The following is a 23,685-nucleotide window of genomic DNA, read 5'->3' on the forward strand; positions in this document are numbered from 1 at the left end:
GTAAATCAAAAGGAAATGCTAATGTTTGCAAATAGAGAACAAGGGTTTGAAGTTTTCATAGAAGAAAATACTGAGGTAGAGATATTAGAATTGACATCAAAGATTAAAAACTTCAAAAATGACATAAATGGATACAAAATTTTAGTAGATTAAGTAACAAATGCAAACTATGACATTTCTAAGAAGATTTCAAACCTTCAAAACTGTAGCCATAGTATCATGAGAGAAGATTTTTCTAAAAATGATAAATGAAGAAATTTAAAACAATTGAAGAAATTTAATATATGTGTGTGTGTTGAAAAATAAGGGGAATTGTTTTTAATGGTGGGGCTGACAATATCCCAGCAAGAAATTGGAAAATCGGGGAGCTTTAGGCTTAAATTATGGCGAACTTACATTATTTGTGTAAAAGTAAATTTAAAATAAAAAATAGTCGATTCGCACGCTCCACGGAGACAACAGTGCAAGAATTTAGAAGACGCGTGCGATGTCTTGGCAAGTAAAGAATAACAGTCAGATCATCAATCCGTGAAATCAGGACAGCTAATTTCCATCGAATTTTACCCTCTTCCATTTCCATCGCTTTTCTTCGAGCGGCATTCCTTCTGGACAAGACTGGGAATGGGAATTTTTTTATTTCGTGTTTTGAGGTGCTCTAGTCGGCTGCGTTTTACAGTGGCCCTTGGAGGAATGTTGCATTTTGGAAATTCCCTTTCATTGTTTTGCCTTTCCTACGAATTTTCAAAAAACCCCACTCCTGAGGATTTTCTTTATTTTTATTAATTTTCATTTTCAAAAATTTCCCCGAAAATAATATTAAATTTGTGGATTACTTTCATTTCAGAATTGTTATTTTCCCTCTTCTTTATAGAACCCCTCATAGAGATCTGCGTTTTCTTCGTGCTGATAGCGTTATGGTGTAAACTCTGAGAGGGCTTTGCTGACACAACGTGCAGGTAAGGATTTTAACGAAACCTTGCTTAGGCTATGAAACTTCTCGGTGTCTATACAAATCCATCCACTTTGTCATTCACTCTGTCTTGTTGACATTAAAAGTATTTCGTTCTCTTCTCTTCTCTTCTTGATCATTCCATGCACCTTTCACGATTCAGAGTCTTAATACTTTTTATGACTGTACGTAGGATTGCATTCTATTTATGCACTTCATTTCAAAATAAGTGAGGCACATTTATGGCTGAATTAATTTATGTTTCTTTAATTAGTGTATATTGATATCTAAACTTTATTCATAATTTGAATAAAAATGACTTGAAAAATTTAATCTCTTGTGGCCTTCCCATGTCTTAACTGCATCCTCATTCACAAGTCGCTTTCTCTTTTATTCTTCGATTCCATCCCTGGAGTATGTAGACCACATTGTTTCATATATGGTTTCTCTGTGGGTTATTTTCACTTTCAATCCAATAGCTTCGTATAAAATCTTCAAATGGATTATTCAGTAAATAAATTTTTTGGCACCAGCGGGAAAAGTTATTCCGTTTTGATAGAGAATTCATGCAGTAACGATAGATCATGTGTTATATTTATCTTTTCGTGGTTTAGACTGTAAAACACACGTTTCCGGACAGCAGTAATATATATGGATTTTTATATGCTGTACGCTATTCTATGTTCTGTAATTTTAAATTTTAATGACAACATTTATGGTGAAAATTAGAAATTATCTTGTCTGAGACACAAAATAAGCCTGCAACTAACAATTTGATGCATGCATGAAACATAGATTCGACTTATGCCAGCTTAGAACCAATTAGTTAATGTCAAAGTCCACTTGGATTTGTTTCTACCTTGTCTTAAGAAAAACTGTACAACATTGACTCTTTTTTTTGTGGGCCAGTAAAGTGGCATCTCTGAATGATTGCTTACTGAAAAACATTTTGTCATGAGTATAACTGTTAAATTGGGCTTTTGGCATAGTAGTTGCCTTGCTTGGTATCAAAGCCAAAGTCTCGAAGTCAAGCCTTGTGGAGCATGGTGGGCATGTAATATACCTGTTGGACAAAAACCCAATTTTTGGGTAAACCTTGACAGACATTCCTACATTGTGCTACCTAGCAAGGCAACTATTACACCAAACTGTATGGCTGGTGAGTGGCACCCATCAACATTAAATGTGGTGTTTGTGTACCACCAAAGTGCTCATTGCAGTCAAATTAAGTAGTTATTGATAGACCATGCAAAGGTACTTACAATTCTTTGATATGTGGCCTATGCGAATCACATGTGGTGGAAAATGCTCAAAAGTTGCTTTAAAATATGCAAAGGGAAGGGTGCTCCCAAATGTTGTTACCTACAACATTCTAATTGATGGATTATATCAGATTAACAGTGAAAAGGAAGCATGTACACTTCTTTCTAAGAAAGAAAAGAGGGGACATCTCCCTGATGTCATTCGTATAATACTTTGGTATGTTCATCCTGGAGAGCAAACTATATAAACATGGCAGACAAGATGTCAAAGAAAATGGCAACAAGGAATTTGGAAGCCACTGAAGTGACATACACCACAGTAAAATTGTTGGTCTATGTACGACAGAAGATCTTTCTAGAGCACATTTAATCTTTAATAAGATGCTAGATGGAGGTATGACTCCTAACTGCCATTTTAAGCTGTCTGATTGAACACATGTCTATCCAGCCAACAAAATCTCAAAGTATCTTAGGACAATTAAGAAATAAAAACTAATTAAGTTGGTAAACAGGGGACATCTCCATGATGTCACTAGATATAATACTTTGGTATGTTCATCCTATAGAAATAATGATATAAACAGGGTAGGCAAGATGTCAGGGGAAATGACAGCTAGGAATTTGAAACTTGATGAACTAAATACAGTACAGTCATTGATGGTCTGTGTAAGATAGGAGATCTTTCACGAGCAGATTTACTCATGAATAAGATGCTAGATGGAGGCTTTATTCCTACTGTTGTCTCTTAAAGCTGTCCGATTGATGCTCATTGCAAAATTGATGAAATATTCAAGGACATGGAATGTGTATATATATGTGTGTGTGTGTGTGTATGTGCAAGTGTATGTATGTATGTATATATGTATGTACATATACATACACAAAAACATACAAGTACTTACCGACACAACTCGTGCCACATAAGATATAAGAAAAGTTAAAAAAAAAAACAAGTATTCCCTTGGTAAGATAAGGGTTTTAGTTTGTTGTTTGGAAATATAATATTCAAAGCATTATAGATTATTTATATTGAGGAAAGTTCAAGAACAAAGTCCCATTGCAGCAAATAAATGAATTAACAGCAATAGCCTTGCCCCTGATCACACATTCCAATGTCAGCGTCGCAGCATACATCATAATAATCACAATCAAAATTGTCATTGCAGGGATCATCCTGAACTACTGCCATACCTTCCATGCACACTACCTCTGCTGCTGTTTCTGCCATGCCCACTACTATTGCCATTATTAAAACCACGCAAAACAATTTCATTGCCTTTTCCATTTTCTTTGAAAACTACTGTGAAGAAATTCTAGTCCAATCCGATTTATAGAGTGGAATTGCAGCAGACTCTGCCTCTAAATTTAATCTAGAAATTTGTGAATTGTCCAAAATCTGGAAATGATCAGCACATTACATACATCCAACAATGCATGTCCCACACATAAGCCCAGTATACCTGTCTTGTGCACCATTAAACCATTTTCATATGCCACTAAATCATTTTTAGCAACCGCTTTTCCCAGTCCATTGTTTGGACTGGAGTTCCAAACATCCCTTCTCCTATAGAGATTAATCGAGAAAAAGGGAATAATTGTGATTGTCAGTACTATGAAAAGAGGCTTAGATAAATGCAATTTATTGGAATACCATGAGGAAAGGATAGAAATGAAATGAAATGGATTATTGAAGTGTCCTCCTTGGAAAGATATGCATTTTAGTTTATTGTTTAGACATTTCCACATCACACATGTATATGTACATATAAATGTATATCAATCACCCATCTTTTGGTGCAATATCTAGCTTAAGTTTTATGTAAATTTACGTACATGCATATGTATACATATGCAGAGAAATGTAGAGATGTGTGTATGATATATAGACACACACACATATGTGTATACATGATACCAATGGCAACATGTCACAACTGTGACACTTGTTCATTGCCTTCGCTATTTTCTTTGAAAACTAGTGTAAAAGAAATTTTAGTCCAATCCAATTTATAGAGTGGAATTACAATGGACTCCGCCACTAAATTTAATCGAGAAATTTGTGAATTGTCCAAAATCTAGAATGATCACTGCATTGCATACATCCAAACTAAGGCTATCTAAATATCAGATTAGCAGCAAAAAGGAAGCATTGACACTTCTTTCTAAGATGGAAAAGTGGGGACATCTCCCTAATGTCATACATATAATACTTTGGTATGACATAAACATGGAAGGGAAGATGTCAAAGAAAATGGCCACAACGAATTTGGAACCCAATGAAGTGAAATACACCACAGTGTCTGTGTACGACAGAAGATCTCTCTAGAGTGCATTTACTCTTTGATAAGATGCTAGATGGAGGTTTTACTCCTAACAGTCATTTTAAGCTGTCAGATTGAACGCATGTCTATCCACCTAACTAAATCTCAAAATATATTAGGACAATTAAGAAATAAAAACTAAGTAGGCTGGTAAACAGGGGACATCTCCATGATGTCACTACATATATTATTTTGGAATGTTCATCCTGTAGAACAAAAATATAAACAGGGTAGGCAAGATGTCAGGGGAAATGGCAGCAAGGAATTTGAAACTTGATGAAGTACATACACCACAGTTATTGATGGTCCTGTAAGACAGGAGATCTTTCATGAGATTCACTCATGAATAAGATGCTAGATGGAGGCTTGACTCCTAATGTTGTCTATTAAAGCTGTCTGATTGATGCTCATTGCAAAATTGATGAAATAGTCAATTACATGAAAAGTGTGTGTGTGTATATGTGTGTGTATTTATATGTATATGTACATCAATATGTATGTATGTATATGTATATATGCATGTATGTATGTATGTATATGTGTATATGTATATGTGTGTATATATATGTATGTATGTGTGTATACATGTACGTATAACACAAAACATACACATACTTACCTACACAACTTGTGTTGCATAATATATAAGAAGAGTTTAAGAAAAACAAGTTTTCCCTTGGCAAGATATGCGTTTTAATTGACATGATTTGTATCTTTATTATTTTTAATATATGTATCATCAATTAATTTACATTGATAAATATTTAAAATTTTAAAATAATTTATTAAATGATTCGTAATTTTTAGCGGATAGACTATTATCTGCGGACTGTGACTGGAAAGTAAGATGTCTTACCCAGCAAATGAAAAACCGGTGAAAAAAACTTGTCAGAAAGTTAAAAACGTTGTTGAAAAATTTGTCAAATCTGCAATTAATGTTTTAAATTTTTCTTTGAGCTGGCAGAGTGCGAGTAATGACAAATCTGCAATGGAAAAAGCTGTGGGAGGAACCAGATTCTGACGTCGGGCTCCTCCTCGTGCTGCACTGAATGCTGCATATTTATTGTGCCAGTAATTCCAAGGCGTATGCCATCTCAAAAGAAACAATATCATAAACATAAATATAAGTCGTCAAAGTGAAAACGTGAAAATATAGAAACAAGACAATGATCAAATCGCATGTCCTAAGATTATGTCATTTAGAATAAATTTACTGTGCATAATAATATTCAATTCGCAGTTGGGAGATCAGATTGCCTACGGAGAGCAAATACATTTTTTTTTTTTTTTTGTGAATTATGATCATGGTGCTTTGATTTTCGCTTAAGCGGACAAAACACCCACTTTCCTGCACGTCGAGCTGATGTTGCTGCTATAAGTACAATTATGCCCTCTTTTCAGTTCCGGAGGTGCTGCGTAAATTGTGCCCGAGGATTTTGGTATCAACGTTTTGTAGATAAGAGAATATATTATAGAATGTGAGATTCTTTTCTCTGGAGAAAGAAAGATGGATAAAGGCGGATGGATGGGGGGCGGGACATGCCCATTATGCACGATAATGATGAATATGAGGTCGTGAAGGTTATAGGATCTGGCAATTTTGGGGTTGCTCGGCTTATGCGAGACAAACAAACTAGAGAGCTCCTGGCAGTAAAGTACATAGAAAGGGGTGAGAAGGTTAATGGAATTTTTATCATATATATTCTCAAAATTTGAGCTTTTGACTTTATTTTTCCCCCTTTCCCGTGGACTAAAAATTGGGGTTTTACTGTAGATCTGGAATTGGAAAAAATTGGTGGGGCATAAAGTCTTGCTTTTAATAATTACTTTTCAGAGTTTGTCAGGGACGTGAATTGACTTTCATGTGAGGGAAATGTAGAAGTGGTTAGATATGGAAATTTATTGTCTTGTTCCGTCACAGTGAAGTTAAATTGAATTGGGTATACTGGTGAATTTAATTCTGATTGATGTTTAGGGCTTGATCTTGTAAAACAGTCTTCTTTTCCTTTGGTTTAGGGTGTACCTTAGGGCCCGTGTGGTTGCTGGAATACAAGTGGAATAGTAATTGAAAATTAGAATATGATTTTTATTTTTTGTTTGGTGTGCGGAATTGGAATGGAGAATAGAAATATGTATTCTCATTTTAGCCCCAAAATGAGCTTTTATCCATTCCCAAAAATCCCTGTAATTGGAATAGCTCTTCCTATTCTCTATTTGACTTTTCCAAAATTAATAAATTTTTCAGATCCACAGTTACATGCGGGTAAGGGTTTTCAATTGTTGGTGAGTTTTTGGATATTTGCTATTTTTTTGCCAACTGAAATTGATGCCCTATGGAGTACATTGTTCGAGCAGAGGAAATCACAAATCTGGAAGAGGTCCCTTTGTTCAAGATGTTAGACAGAGGCAACATAGTTGTTCATGATAACATCTGAGCAAAAGGGCCGAGTTCAGTTCTTTTTTAAGATTTATGATCATTGACTAGACTGTTGTTTGTGATCACAGAGTTAGACTATTCTGCGTGCCCTCCCTTCAGCTGCTGTTATTTGGTTCTGCATTTTTTCAAGCTGTTGTAGTTATTTATGTGAGATTTTGGGTTTGGGTGGAGAAAATTCCTCGGATTCTACTCATGGGAGACCAGCGCACAGTGGCCAACGAATCACTCAGCAGCGCGATTCAATCACTCGATGTGGGGATTTGGATTCACCTGCTTTACTGTTTTTTGCTTCAGATTCTTTTGCAAACGCCATGAATTTGTTAAAAATAAGCGTGCGAGAAGATGAAACCCTCTATAATTTTTTTTTTTTCTTTTTCATTCATAAAATTTGATGGGATTCGAACCTTCAATCTTCAATTCAAGTTTGTGCAACCAAACAAGAAATAAATGGGATTGGATTGTAATTTCCTATTCTCATTCCCCATTTCCATTCCCATTCAAATTTTCTCTTCTAATTCCCAATTCCTATACCTGCAACCAAACGGACCCTTAGTGTCAATCAAGAACTACGGGCATTCTGTCGAATGGAAAATGGACACATGAAGATTCTACTCATACGATGGTGATGTTACTGTTCAAATCCCCAGTACATTGACTTTAAAACGGGCCAGAGAATGCTTTAGTCCTACCTTAATATTAATTGATCTCTAATACTAAATACTATTTCTAAAATTTAATTAAAATGTTATAAAAATGTTAAAAAGGAAAAAGGGAAAAAATGTTAAATTTTCAATCTCGAGTCTGAATCAATCATTGTTTATTTTTTTCCAACTCAAGACATCACTAATTTGTCAATCCCCTGTACAGAGATGAAGTCGTCTACATAAATATCAGTATCATGCAAACAAGTCCTGTGCTTTCCGTCCCCAAATTCCACAACTCTGTCGGATTCAGGCACAGTCAACTTCAAAGGAACTCTTAGTCTCACAATGATTATATGGTAAAGCAAACACTAAACTGCTCCCCTGTAAGCTCTACAAAGGCTTCAATGCAGAGCGCCAAAATCATCAAGTTATCTGGACTATTACATTTTAATAAATTTAAAATTAGTCCAATGCTGATCTAAGTTTGATAGACATTGAGGACTGGCATCTGCATTTAAAATAAATATAGTAATTTTCTTCTTATACTAATTTGTCAAATATACTATTTATTTTGAAATTAGAGATAACTAATATTTTTCTTTTTAGTTTATAAAACCAAATCGTTTTAGTTGAAAATAATTATATAGTTTATTATCCTTTAAGTACATAAATTTTAACTATTATTTATTCAATAACAATTCTATTTTGTTGTTATTACTTATTATTCGTTATTCTTTAAATACACAAGTTTTAACTAATCTTAAATAATAATTTATTAAACAAATATCTTGATAATGGATAAATATTTGGTTTTCATTTTGAAATGATAAGAAAAAGAGTATGATATTAATGCAGGGTAATTTAATTTAAAAATTTAAGCTCTTCTAAACAACATTAACTTTTACAAAATTTACTAAAAATAATTTTAATAATAAATATATTGTGATGAAAGCCAATTCATTTAATTTACATAGTTATGATGACACAAAATTAAATAATTCTTTTTTCTATTTTTTTAAAATAAAAATAAATTCAATACTGTACATTTAGTCACAAATTAAATATTTAATACAAATTATCATTAGTAAAAAAAGTTTACTCATACTTCGTATCTTCTTATATATTACTTGACTATATTTTACTATCGGCTAACCATTGCACCTCCTTTTGGTGCAAATGCTAGTTAATACAGATTGACAATTAATATTTTTCTTAAAACCTAAATTAAAGGGCACTAAAATGACCAGACGGTCATAAAAAAATCATATGACAAGTAGGGGTGACCGTCAAGTTTCAGGCCTGCTGATGAGAGTTCAAAAGGTGCATTCTCCTTATGTTTCATGAGGTTTAGAGCCATGGGTTCAAAAGGTGCCTGGCAAGACAATTTCTTCCATTAAATAATTGATTTTAAATATCTGTTTAAATCAAAGTAACAAGAATCGGAATCGGATCGAAATCGGCAAGGCCGAATCAAATTGTGAATCGGCCATGAATCGGAATCGAATCGGCCATGAATCGGAAAATTTAAAAAACCCTTGAAATTTAGTGAGTAACTTATTTCATAAACCCTTTATCGCTGATTTGATTCACCGATTCACAAAAAATCGTTTGGCTTGAATCGAATCGCCGAATCGCGTGAATCGCATGAATCGCCGTGATTCTTGGAACTATGGTTTAAATATAGACATTTAAATTTAATTATTAAATAAATGAAATTATCTTGTTAGACACCCATGGCTGGAAGTGGCTAAATCTTAAAAGAACCGAGGGGGAAAGGGAGTTTCAAAAAACAAAATTAATTGTCCCCCTTGATAAGATTTACGTTTCCCCCAGTGATCAGGCAAAGTCTAAACAGCATACTAAAACATATATCTTACCAAGCTGACAGTATTTTTTTTCAAACTTTATTTATTTATCCACTACCCCCATGGTTGTACAGACATTTCTGTCGCTGTGCAGCTTGTGCTGCAATTTTCAGTAGTCCCTACAAACTTTGACTCCTTTCACATACATCTTTATTTTGGTTTTTTATGTATAGGATCATGACTATGGGACTCCATGTGTCGGTTCCATTATAGAATACGTCTTGGCATAATAATATCAAATAAGAATGCAATTATTCTAGAATATACATTAAATCTGAGCTGGCATTAGGACTATGTCATGAAACAAACTTAGCACACGAGTGACACTTGTTGATATCTAATTGTAATAAGAGCTTCGATCAAAATGAACCCAAGAAATTTTTTACAAGTGCAATCATATAGATTTGTACATGTATAATACTTTTGTAAGTACACATGATATGCATATATGTATGTGTACATGTGCATCATATATATGTGTATGCAATATTTGTATTTATTTTTATTTAACAACATACACATATTTTGCGTGTACATACACGTGTATACATATGTTGCACTTTTAGACATGTAACTAATTATAATATTTAAGACCTATTTTATTTAAATTACATAATACATTATTTCTTTTAATTGGTTTGACCCAGCAATTTTTAGCCTGGGCATTCGTTAACATGAACAGTCTGTGCCTGCAATGACATGAAGCCTCACTAATGAATAGTCTGTACCTGCGACAACTCCAGCCCAGCGGGATTTCAGAGCATGAAGTTAATGACTTAAGCACCAACAACTTCAATGGAAGGTTCAAATGTGCAATCACATGGATGAGCAAGGGTGCAATTGCACAATTCCTGTGGCACAATGGTTTAAGTGCCAACAGCTTCAATGCAAGGTTCAAACCTGGAAGCACAATGGATGAGCAGGGGCACAATTGCATAATTCCTGTGGTCACAATGATGATAAAGTGGGAGTTTGAACCTTGATGGCAGCAACAGTGAAATTTGAAGCTTGATAGCAACAACAATGATGCCATGTTTTAACCAACACACTATGCTGTATAACAACAGTGGCATATTTTAACCAGCATACTCTTATCATGATAACAACAGTTCCACATTTAACCAACATACCGTTCCATGAATGATGATATTATCACTTGAAGAACTATTCTACATTTCAGTAGTTTTCCATAAGTTAAATGAAACCAAATTATTGATTCTATATTTAATTCACCATTTTATATAGAACATTTGCACAATTCAAATCATATAATCTTGATATCTTCTGTTCAAGAACTTTTAATGCTCTTAGCTGTTGTTTTTACTGTTGGCTTTAATTTTTCACTTCTTTTTAACCCTATGCACCAAAGACTAAATGTATATCTACTGTAATCCTATAGACTTTAAGAATGCCTAAATATCTCCCTTTCATTTGAGACCCGATGCTATCCAGCAGAAAACTAAGTCACATGTTATCTGAAAGCAATTAAAAAAAACGAAGTGTCCCTTTGGTAAGGCATGCTTTTTAGTTTTCTGTTTAGAAATTTCTCCATTTGAATAGTGTGAAAAGATGACGTAAAAAGAAATGAGTTATGTGACAATAATTTTAAAGCCCATGTATAGCTGGTGTACAAAGATGTACCTGTCCACAAAGGTGTACAGACATGTAGGTCTGATTGTGGCTACATCTGCATATATCTGACATGTCACACATGTCAATGGAAACATGAGTGCATAGATACACAGGCCAACTATTCTTTCGCTTGGATGTGTGGGACTAAATTTGATGGCAGTCATATTTATGCATTCTGTCATAAAAAAGATAGTTAAATTTGGAAAGCTATTTTTTTTTCCAATCTATAATATTCCAGAGTATTATATTTCCACATATATATAATGCATAGCTTTTCTTCTTTAACCATGGTATTCCTCAATATATGAATGCATTACCTTGAGAAGGGCAAATCTGCATATGCTGGATTGCTGTAGCTCTTTGATTGACCTATTTGATGTGAGAACTGATTCTTACCCAGCATTCATCAGCCATATACCACTGATTCACTACCGATCACCACAACCTAGAGAAAACTTATGCACAAAGTTCAATAAAAATGTTATTTTCAGGTTTTCACTCTTAAATGATTTCTGATTGTAATTATTTTTCGTTTTAATTTATGTTGTATGATGGGATTTGAAGTAACTTTTATTCTCCTATTTGCATCCTAGAATCAGGTAGAATCAGGTAGTTGTGCATTTGCTTATTTTCCGAGATCTATTGAGATTCACGTTATTTGATCATTGATGATATTTCTATCGAATTATCCACAAAAAATGAACGCCTCACTATATGTCTTCTACAGAGTCAAGTATGCGAAATTTGATTGCTCCAAATTGTGCCTTAAAATGTTTTATGTAAGGAAGGTTTTGTTTGGGCACTTTCCAAGTGAGCCTAACACCCTTCTGATTTTATAATATTTGCAGGTTACCTGATCTTGAACAAAGTTGACCTTGGTAGCCCACCTTACAAAGAAAATTGGTTCAATTGCTGTATTGAATTGCTCACGGTGTGGATTGAAGCGTACTCAATGCTGCGCTTGGACAACATATATGATTTGAATTGTTTTTTATAAGAAAGCTTTTGTTTGGGCACTGTCCAAGTGAGCCTGACACCCTTCTGATTTTATAGTATTTTGCAGGTTACTTTATCTTGAACGAAGTTGACCTTGGTAGCCTACCTTAATTGGTCCAATTGCTGTATTGAATTGCTCAGTGTGGATTGACGCATAATCAATGGCTAGACTTAAAACAGCATATATCAAGAATTGACTTAGCGTGGGCTGTTGCAGGTAGGCCCCCATATTCAATTCTGTCTGTTTGCCATCTCTGCGTTTCCATTTGGAAATACTGTCATAATTTTCTTTTATCCGTAAGTAATGTTGCTCCTAATTACCTATCAAAAAATGTTGCTCCAAATCAGTATAAATTATTTTAAGCATTATATTTAAACTATTATTTTAGTGTGAATGTTTAATTTTGTTTTGTTATTATATTTTAATAACTGTTAAATAATGTAAATTCATAATTAACAATATTGATATTATATTGATTATTATATAGTATATCTAACAATAACATCAAACAATATTATATAAATATAATGATGTATCCAATATTCTATAATGATAATGATAATAATAATATTATCATATTATATATGATTATCTTTTACATCAATATGTTATTTTTATTTTTTGTAATAGATATAGTCGATAAAACGTTAAAAAATGAGATGATTCTTTTTGGTCATATCAGACCTGTCTGGAACATAAAAATGGGAGTTGCATCAAATATCCATTATCATCATCTGGGGCTTTCGGGTATTGATTGGTTCCATGAGAGCTTTATCGTGGTGTCCTTGTTGTATTTTAATGACGAGCTCTAGTAGTTTCTTAAACTTCCTCTTGGTAATTTTTAGTGTTACAGTAACCTGCGAGGTAAAACAACAAAACATGAGTTTTTCTTTAAAGAAGTCAGTAAGAGTCCTCACTTTACCTTGATGTCTCTCCTCGTTTCTGTATTCAAATGTGCCACGATACATCTAGGATTTATAATTTTATATACATTTATTCAGAACCATCAGCCCAAGCTCCATCTACACTCGATGTCTTCCCTCATTTCTATATTTCCAAATGTGCCCCAATACATCTAGGATGTATATTCATTAATTTAGAACCATCAGCCCAAGCTACATCCATTAACCAATTCTCCTTGTGGTGGAAGTTTCTATGGAGGTTCAAAGTAGAGCAACATCCTCGAGGATTGAGTAAGTCCTCCATTAGATAGCAGATATATCATACTGATCTAAGATTCCAAAATTTAAGATGCCCATTATATAAAATGCCTTCAAAATGTCTAATGCCCTTTCTATCCCAATTCTCTTCTAAACATCCAAAATTTATGATGCCCATTACATGAAATTTCGTCAAGAATCTTATTCCCTTTTGATACCAATTCTCTGCAACCCTATGATGAAGATTCCACCATATTGATCTCAATATCCTTAAGCAATTTTGCCATCGACAATTATTCTTTTATTGCAGATTAAAAAATTGACATGTTTCCATGCCTACCGAATGCTCTTAAAGGCAATGGAACCTTTAGGAGATACCTAGGAAGATATCACCAGTGAGTGAATCCTTCCAAGCCTGGCCTTTTTTGGGGATAGCCATGCCAATGTTGTGTTTAATCAACACTTTGCATGTATTGGCACCTTTAAGTGCTTTTTAAGGGATTTATAGATCCACGTAAGGGCTTTATAGATCTATTTTCCAACAATTGCCATTCAAGGTCCCTAGCCCGCCTCATTTCTTATCCAATGTGCAACAAGCTCATTTATTTTGATAACTTGCTACACTTCTTAATTTCGTTGACTTGATAGGCATTAAACAACCATATAGAGGCATAGTAAAGTAAATATTATATGATGAAAGATTTTTCTAGCAGACTAGGATTCTACCTACCATGGATAAATAGTGTCCATTTCATTTGCTTATCTTCCATGTCTTTAAGAGAATTTATTGAAGAGGTATCCCTGTTAATATTTTTCATTTTCTTCTTGGCCGAGTCACTTGTCTCCACGGGAGAATGGTAGTCCATGAGAAAATGGTCGTCTACCTGTGTCTCCATGAAAGAACGATAGTCCACAGGAAAAATGGTTGTTCACTTGTGTCTCCATGGGAGAACAATAGTCCATGGGAAAATGGTTATCCACTATGTCTCCACGGGAGAATGGTAGTCCACGGGAAAATACTCGTCCACCTGTGTCTCCACGGGAGAATGTTGTCCGCAGGAGAATGGTTGTTTACAGAGAAGCCTGTGTCTCCATGGGAGACTGGTAGTCCACGAGAAAATGGTTTTCCGCCTATGCATCCATGGGAGAACGGTAGTCCACGGGAAAATAGTTGTTCGCCTATGTCTCCATGGGAGAATATTGTTAGCGGGAGAATAGTTGTCTACGGGGGAGTGTTTCGTCCGAGGGAGTATGTTGTTGTCTGCAAGGACATGTTTCGTCCACGGGAAATGGTTCCACAGGTGCCTAGGTTCCTTGGCAGTTTATTTCTTCGAATTTACATGTTTTCCAAGTGTTTCATCTGTTGTGCTTGAGCCTCTACATACTACACACCGAAAGTGACAATCATCTGGATATGCAGCATTACATTCTCAGGTTCCTAGCATAGATAAAATGTTTGCACATTAGGTGAAGCTATTTGGAGAAGCATCAATTATTCTGAAAATGAATGCTCGCGATTGGACATTGGTTGCATGATGAGTTCTTTTGTCCTAAACTCGTTACTAATAATCAATGATAATAATGACTAAAAAATGTAACTGTTTGAAGAGCAAAATGGGACGAAGGCACCTAGAAGAGGAGTCTCAGGGGATTTTTGAAGTGTTGATTATCATTTTTTTCTAAGTGACGGGAGAACGTGGACAGGGGTGTGCAGGATGAGTACAAGTTTTTTTGTGGACAAAAGACCAGACATTTTTGGGGATTCATTCTGAAGTGATGTCGGTTGCTTGGGTGAGTTGAATATAGGGTGTAAACAAGGGATTACACACTCGATGGGATAGGCATATTTTCAAGGAGGAAGGAGGTCTATTGCAACGGTGTGAAGAACACATCATTGGTGCGGTGAGGTTTGATATTGGAAGTTCATCTGTTGCACTTGTGAACTCATTTATGCGAGAACGATTGTGTTGTTACATTTGTATTCTTGTCTATGACATTTTATCACTTTATGATGAAACAAGATTTAAATAATGTCGCTTAATCAATTAATTGGAGGTTGTGGTCTTTAGAGGTAGTTGCTCAGTGTGACTAAGTTGAAGCCTATTTTTTGTTAAGAAGGTTGGAGACTTGGATGTACTGGGTTGGAGCCCACATTTGCAATAAATAGTGATACCGTGGTTTCCACGAGATAAATCCCTGTCTTTGTTTCCTTTGTGTTCATTAGATTTTTGAAATACTGATTCACCCCCTCCCCCTCTCAGCATTCCTTAAGTTTTTCAATTGGTATCAGAACCGAGTCTCTCCTTTAAAGCTCAAAATCCTGAGAATAGATTTGTCCTGTCTCCATGAGTGCTTTAGAAGGTTTTGCTACATACCATGCACCCTTATTTGATGGAACCAACTATGCCTTTTGGGTTGTATGTATGAAAACATACATTATGTCTTTAGGTCGTGATGTTTATCTTAGTATGATCAATGACTACACCATTCCAACTCAACCACCCACTGATCTTGATGACAAAAAGGATTTTGAGAACAATGCTAAGGTCGTGAATGCTTTATTATGTGGATTGACTGAATCTGAATTTGTGAAAGACATACATTGCACCTCAACCAAAGAAGTATGGGACAAGTTCAATGCCTATCATGGAGATGTCAAAGTTGGGAACGCCAAGGTTCAAAGACATAGGGTTGTTTTTGAAAGTCTTCACATGAAAGAAGATGAGAGCATTGTTGCCTATTTTCTTCGGGTTGATGAAGTTGTAAATGTGTTGAAAGGCTTGGGAGAAAACATTGTTGACAAAAAAGTCGTTTAAAAGATTCTTCGCTCTCTTACTATGAAATTTAATGCTGAGGTATCTATTGTTGAAGAAATGTCTGATTTGGATACTCTCACCATTGATAAGTTGCATGGTATTTTAACAGCCTATGAGATGAGAACAAATGTTTCATTGCTATATCTCATGGTCATTGATGTCAAAGGGGGAGTTATGTCATACCAAGATCTGCAATTTCATCATTTGAGCCTTCATCTAAACTTTCACCTTGTTTCTTTTCTTTGGCCTTACTGGTGTGAGTCTTTGAATGCCATCTCACTTTTGGAGGTGCCTTCAACATTTGTTCTCATGTCATAGCCAGTTAAAATACCATGCAACTTATCAATTGTGAGAGTATCCAAATCAGACCTACCATTGACCTGTAGAATGTTTGATTAACAAAGGGAGACATGTCATCCTTACTTAGTCTGCATTCGGTTTCCATAGGAGTGCTGACCGGATTGCAATCCTCCATTTTAAATCTTTTAAGCAACCGTCATTTTTACCTAGTCTGCATCTGGTTTCATAGAAGTGTTGACCGGATTGCAATCCTCCATTTTAAATCTTTCAAGAAACCCTCTAATATATTTTGCTTGTGAAATAAAAATGCCATCAGTTGTTTGCCTAATTTGCAGCCCAAGAAAAATAAGACAACTCCCCCATCATAGACATTTCAAATTGACTTTTCATGCAATCAGAAAACTCCTTGCTCATTTTGAGGCTATTACTACCAAAAATCAGATCAACGTAAACAACAACTATAAGCATATTGTTACCTCCGTCCTTAACATACAGGTTGCTGTCCACACATCCCTTTTTGAAACCTTGCTGCTGTTGATAAGTATCCAGCTTGTCATACCAAGCTCTAGGAGCTTGTAATAAACCATAGAGTGCCTTCCTTAGCTTGTATACATAGTCTAGATTATTAGCTAACATAAAACCTTCCGGTTGTTTGACATCAACTTCTTCATTTAAATCGCCATTTAGAAAAGTAGATTTGACATCCATTTGACATTGTTGTCCTCTAGTCTAGGCACAAGCTCAAGCTCCAAAGTGTTGCTCTTGTGAATCTGCACTAACTCTTCCTTCATGGCTGCTATCCAATTCTCATCTTTGGCTACTTCTTCATAGAAGAGGCTCATACAAAGACATTAATGAAAAATCATCACCCTCGAAGTAATTTATATCTGTTCTAGTAGCTTTTGATATCCTTTCAGCTATTACTTGATCAATGGGAGGATTCTTTTGAACAAACTTAGGAGTTTTAAAAGAAGAGGAATCATCAATTTCACTTCAAGTATCATGCTTCAAATGCCCATGTGAGGTTTCAACTTCATCATGTGAAGAACTTTCACTTCCACTTGCTGATTGAGTCTTTTCTTTGGCATTTTCACCATCTTTGCTTGTTGTTCCAACTTCTACGAGTTGAGATGGAGAAGTTACAGTGCTGGTCTGAGCTTTTTGCTCTATATAACTATACACATTCTCACTAGAAATGTTAGTGACTTCATGAATTTTAACTTTAACATTTTCACCAATTTTATTTTTATGCAACCTTTTGTTGTAACATTTAAATGCCTTAGTCTTTGAGGAGTATCCAAGAAAGATCCTTTTATGAGCTCTAAAATCAAACTTACCAAAGTTATCTTCATCTCTTCTAATATAACATGGACTACCAAAAAAAATTTAAGTACTTGATTGTTGTTGGTTTACCTTTCCAAAGAAAGTTCATATGGAGTCTTACTGAACTTGGACCTCAACAAGGTCCTATTTTGAATATACACACCTTTTCTCCAAAAGGTATTACTTAACCTTTCATTTGTTCATTAACCAACGTGCCATTTCTTGGACTGATTCTATTTTTTCTTTCCACAACATCATTTTTCGATGGTGTTCTTGGGGCTAAAACCTGTCTTCGAATACCATGAATTTCAAAAAAGCTTATAAACTCATTAGAAGTGAACTCTCCACCATTATCAGAATGTAAACATTTGATTTTTAAATCAATTTCATTCTCAACTAGAGCTTTAAACACGTTGAATTTATCTAATGCTTATGATTTTTCTTTTAACCCATGTGATGCTAGTATAATCATCAATCAATCAACATGGTTTCAAAAAGGGATATGTGGACAACAATTTGTATCTTGAGGAAGGTAACAATATGCTTATAGTTGTTTATGTTGATGATCTGATTTTTGGTAGTAATAGCCTCAAAATGAACAAGGAGTTTTCTGATTGCATGAAAAGTCAATTTGAAATGTCTATGATGGGGGAGTTGTCTTATTTTCTTGAGCTGCAAATTAGGCAAACAACTGAAACAAAATGTGTTAGAGGGTTTCTTAAAAGATTTAAAATGGAGGATTGCAATTCGGTCAGCACTTCTATGGAAACCGGATGCAAACTAAGGTTGATGTGTCTCCCTTTGTTAATCAAACATTCTACAGGTCAATGGTGGGTAGTTTGTTGTTTGTTACAGCCACTAGACCTGATATTATGCAAGTTGTTGGTTACGTTGCAAGGTTTCAAGCATCACCAAGACAAACTCATGTTAAAGCACTCCTATGGAAACCAGATGCAAACTAAGTAAGGTTGATGTGTCTTCCTTTGTTAATCAAACATTTTACAGGTCAATGTAGGTAGTCTGTTGTTTGTTACAACCACTAGACCTGATATTATGCAGGTTGTTGGTTACGTTGCAAGGTTTCAAGCATCACGAAAACAAACTCATGTTAATTCTGTTAAGAGGATTTTGAAATACTTAAAAGGAATTGTTGAATATGATCTCTGGTTTCCTAAAAGTTATGGTTTCTCTCTTACAACCTATACAGATGCAGACTAGGGTGGGTCGGTGGATGACAAGAAGAGCACAAGTGGCTGTGTTTTCTTTCTAGGCAGCTGTTTGGTTTCATGGCTCAGCAAGAAACAATCTTGCATTTCCTTATCTACTGCTGAACTGGAGTATATTAAAGTGGTTTCATGTTGCACTCAGCTAATTTGGATGCAAAACACCTTGATTGATTACAAGATTCACTTTGATAATCCCATCTGCATATATTGTGATAATACAAGTGTCGTTGATATTTCTAAGAATCCTATTATGCGGTCCCGCACCAAGAACATTCCAATTAATTATCACTGTCTGAAAGAGCAAGTTGCTAACAACGTGGACAAGCTAGAATATGGTTGTTCAAAGGAACAAGTAGCTAACATTTTTACAAAATCGTTTTCCCAGGAGCGAGCACTTTGAATATCTTCAAAACAAGCTCGATGCTCTTTTGCCTAATTAAATGGCATATGTTCAGGGGAGAGAGTTTCACTGATATATCTCATGGTCATTGATGTCAAAGGGGGAGCTATGTCATATGCTTGCAAGGAGAGTTGTATTTTCAGCTTCAGGACAACTTAGTTTCAGGAATATTGTTGTATTAATCAAAGAAACGTGAATCGGAATCGGATCGGAATCGGCAAGGCCGAATCGAATCGTGAATCGGCAATGAATCGGCAATGAATCGGCGATGAATCGGCAAATTTGAAAAAACCCTTTAAATTTAAAGATTTTAACAATTTAAAACTTATTTCATGCACCTTTTATTGAATATAACTTAAGCACACTATAACATCATCAAATAGAAGTTAAAACTTAACATACATAAACATGAAACATAAAATCCATCACATACGTAACTATGTTATCTAAGATTCTAAAACGTAAATTGTAGGCTAGCTGAAGTAAATAGAAATCAAATGATCATAAATTTTCATAATGATTTAAATCATAGAATGTATGTAAGATGATCCATAAGACATCAAATCATAAATTTATGTAAGAATCTAAGATGAAGATCCATGAAAGTTTGAAACTTTGAAACATATGTCTATCAATGATTCAGTATCAATATCTGTAAACAAAATATAAAAACAAGGCTCCAGCTCAAGCCTCAGGCTCATAGTCATCATCATCCTCAACATCATCCTCAAGCTCGGCTACAGCCTCAGCCTCAGCCTCTGAGTATCCAGTCTGCCTAGTAGCAAGGCGTCTAATGTAGGTCCTAGAGGACTGTCGAGCCATATCTCCCGCATATAAGATGGGCTCACGAATGTCGCTAGGGCCTGTCTCTGTGCGTGCACGTGTGCGTCTACCAATGCCTGAAGAACGTGCTCTAGCTGCCTCAGCCTCTATATCCACCTGGTCAATCCACGCACGGTCTTCCTCAGTGAAGACTGGATCTACAACCTCTGTGAGCCACTCTGATTCTGGATCAATCTCCTCCAGAATGATCGGAGAGGAGTCAGTGCCCAAAATCTGTCTGATCCTAAGACGGAGGTTGTAATGAACGAAGACAAGATCATTCAACCTCTGCACTGTCAACCTGTTTCTCCTCTTCGAGTGGATGTGCTCGAACATGGACCAACTGCGCTCACATCCAGAAGCGCTGCTTGGCTGACTCAGAATACGAATGGCAATTTTTTGAAGTTTTGGGGTTGTGGCCCCAAACATTTGCCACCATCTATCTGAAATAAGGGAAAATAAAAATAATTAGTCTCATTTACAAATTACAAATTACAAGTTAACTCTAAAATTACATAATCAACTTTAAGTTTAGAATCTAGATTCATGAACATTGAATATATTATTTAATTTTTACCTGGCTGTATTGTTTCCCGAGCATCTATGGCTACCCTGCTAGAGAAAAGTGGCCCTTCTTTATTATTGAACTTATCAAGCTCAATAATTGCAGCACTGCTATCCTCATCATTACTCAACCTCTGGATCACTGTATATAATCCGGTGAGAACCTCCTCATCCGCCTTGAAGTCAGGACGGAAACGAAATGCCGAATTCAAAAAGTAAGCTGCTGCATGGATGGGTCTGTGGAGCTGATTCTGCCATCTCCTATCAATGATGTCCCAAATAGGGGCATACTTCTCCTGCACTCCTGCATACTGAGCTTTAATGGCCTCCTTGGCCCTATCCATGCCCTCATATATGTAGCCCATAGAGGGCTTCTCCCCATCAGCAGTTCGTAGGAGAGATACAAGAGGCTCAGTGGCCTACATATAAAGTAAAACAAAAATTTGAGTCAAAACTTAAACATAGAATAATTCAATAATATAAGGTAAAACTAAATCATTAAACAATTAGCATAGTAAACTGTAAAATATTAAATGTTAAATTGCAATAAAATTACCTTAAGTATTTCTCTAGCAGGTTTCCAAAAACCATCATCATCAAATATGCAATCCACCACATCTATCCCTGCAGTGGTCGTAGCATAGGAAGATGAAATCCACTCCCGCCCAACAAACATGCTCCTCAAATCATCCCTTGATGTCAACAAGGACTGCAAGGTGATGAAATTCGAGGCAAACCTCGTGATCCCTGGACGAGCTAACTCTTTGTCTCCTGTGTACTTCCTCATTGTGCTAAGGACAAATGAATGATTATAAATAAACTTACATATGTTTTTTGCCCTTTCCACACATGACTTGACCCACTCAAGTTTGCCAATTTCCTCCAACATGAGGTCAAGGCAGTGTGCTGCACAAGGGGACCAAAATATGGTGGGGTGCCTCTCCATCAAAAGTTTGCCTACAACAATTTTAAGATAATTAGAAATTCAAATTTCAAACATGTTAGAACTTAGAACTTAGGAAACTTATAAATTCTAAGTTAGAATTAGAAAAAGTTCAAAATTCAAATAAATTTATTTTCAAAACTTAAAAAGTTAAAAGTTTACTTGCAGCAACATAACTTGCTGCATTATCCGTCACCACTTGCACCACATGTTGTTCCCCCACCTCTGCTATAACTTCCTCAATAACCTCACATAAGTATGTGGCGTTTTTTACATGAGCAGAAGCATCAATGGATTTGAGGAACATGGTATATCCTACAAGTAACAAAACAACGAATTATAATTACTATTAGCAATCAACAAATCAAAATTTGAAATAGTCAATCACGATTCAAAATTATGTATGTAGGAAAGTAGAATGATCAATCACCTCCACAGGATACAAGAAAATTGAGGAGTGTTCTTCCCCTCCTATCTGTCCAACCATCAGTCATGATGGTGCAACCCTTTTCGATCCACTCCTTTCGGTTGTCCTCAAGCTCATGCCTCATATCCTCAACCATTTCCTCCAGGAGGTATCCACTCAACTCAGCCTCAGTTGGGGCTTTAAACCCCGGACCACAAATGGCAACTGCATCTATCATGTTCTGCCAATAAGGAGTCTTGTCACAAATAGATAATGATATTGATTAGAAATTTAGATGTCAAAAACTAAAATCATAAAACAAGTAGATATAATTAAAGTTTTACTTTTACTTTTAACTTTAACTTTGAAGATAACAAAGAATAAAGAATCAATTACCTGGCTGCAATAAATGGAATGTTGCAAAAGTACCAGAATTTGCAAATCTCTTTTCTGGCAGCATCATGAATCTCCTTGTTCAAACCCATGCCCTCAAGCGTGGGTTGGGAGCCAGGAGTAGTGCGGGGCACAAAGTAACTATCCATTCTGCTTTTCCGCACTCTAGGCCGCAATAGGTTGGTGTTGGACTCTGTCTCAGTATGAGACCGACTACCACTAACACTCACATGAGCACTAGCACTAGGATGAAAAGGAGGCCTAGAAGAACCCTCCCCAACACAACCTACGGATGCGGAAGCTGATGCAGATGCACTTGCAGATGTAGATGCGGTTGCGGATGTGGGAGCACGGGAGCCAATACCTCTTAACCCTTCAAGTTGCATTTTCTTAGTCAACTTGTCTTGTTCAATTTTTTCTAATGCCACTAAACAAGAGCGTTTTGCCTCAGCGGTTTGTTGAGTGCAAACTGTGACATCATGGCCAGGTATGCCAGCAATGTGGTATTTCAATCTATAGATACCTCCCGAATTTATTTTTTCTTTGCAAAATATACATTTTGTTTGATATTTGGTTCTCCCAGGAAACTCTTCATTATATTTCCAGCATTCATCTTTTTTACCCATTGTGGAAATTGGAAAATGAAAGCAAAGGGCTGCTGCAATAAAAAAATTCATGTAAAAAATCAAAGTTTGCAACTAATAAACAAAAACTACAAAACAACAAACCCTAGTTTGCAATTTAGTAAAAGTTAAAACTAAAAATAAAAAACATTCAAGATTTGCAAATGAACACTAAAAAAATTTAACAAAAAATGCATACTACACTAACATGCAAAAAAAAAACCAACACTTACCTCTTGCAAATGAGTTGAGGAGTGTTGATATTGACTCCTTAATGCTCCCAATGCAATTTATGGCCTCCCCAAATGGACTTCTGATCTCTTTGGTGCTCTTCCTTCTTGCCGGTTGGAAACCTATGGATTCTCTTTTCTCTTCTTCTCTCTCACTCTTCCTCTCTTCTACTCATACTAAGCAAATAGAAGGCTCTTTAGGGTTATAACAAAGAGGAAAGTCAACTTAGAAAGCAAATAAAACATGTGTTTTTTTAAAAAAATTGAACTTTCTATCCTTGCTGCCGCGGCCGATTTCTGGCGATACCCGATGGCGATTCTGGCGATTTTTTCCATGAATCGCCGATTTTGGCGATTCAGGCGATTCATGCG

At 35.6% G+C, this 23,685-nt stretch overlaps 1 protein-coding gene and 1 long non-coding RNA gene across 3 annotated transcripts in view; one reads left to right on the forward strand and one right to left on the reverse strand.

The window, feature by feature from the left end:
* The first annotated feature begins 455 nt into the window (after positions 1 to 455).
* LOC149566346 (uncharacterized) overlaps positions 456 to 23,685 on the forward strand; it is a 41,143-nt gene continuing 17,913 nt past the window's right edge. Inside the window, exons 1-3 of one of the 2 annotated variants that reach the window (XR_016362158.1) lie at positions 456 to 956; positions 11,959 to 12,041; positions 12,174 to 12,323. This is a non-coding gene — a long non-coding RNA (uncharacterized LOC149566346). The remainder of the gene's footprint in view (positions 957 to 11,958; positions 12,042 to 12,173; positions 12,324 to 23,685) is intronic. The other variant, XR_016362159.1, reaches the window with a different exon arrangement.
* Positions 19,878 to 22,311, reverse strand: LOC149566347 (uncharacterized). Its single transcript, XM_089819744.1, has 5 exons — positions 22,092 to 22,311; positions 21,824 to 21,976; positions 21,275 to 21,675; positions 20,732 to 21,137; positions 19,878 to 20,597 (listed from the first exon to the last, which is right to left on the reverse strand). The coding sequence occupies exons 1-5, from the start codon at positions 22,303 to 22,305 to the stop codon at positions 20,017 to 20,019; spliced, it is 1,755 nt and encodes a 584-aa protein (XP_089675870.1). The 5' UTR covers positions 22,306 to 22,311; the 3' UTR covers positions 19,878 to 20,016.

This window comes from Cupressus sempervirens, chromosome 3 (assembly GCF_028749045.1).
Source record: "Cupressus sempervirens isolate cs-2001-9-10 chromosome 3, ASM2874904v1, whole genome shotgun sequence".
Lineage (NCBI taxonomy): Eukaryota > Viridiplantae > Streptophyta > Pinopsida > Cupressales > Cupressaceae > Cupressus > Cupressus sempervirens.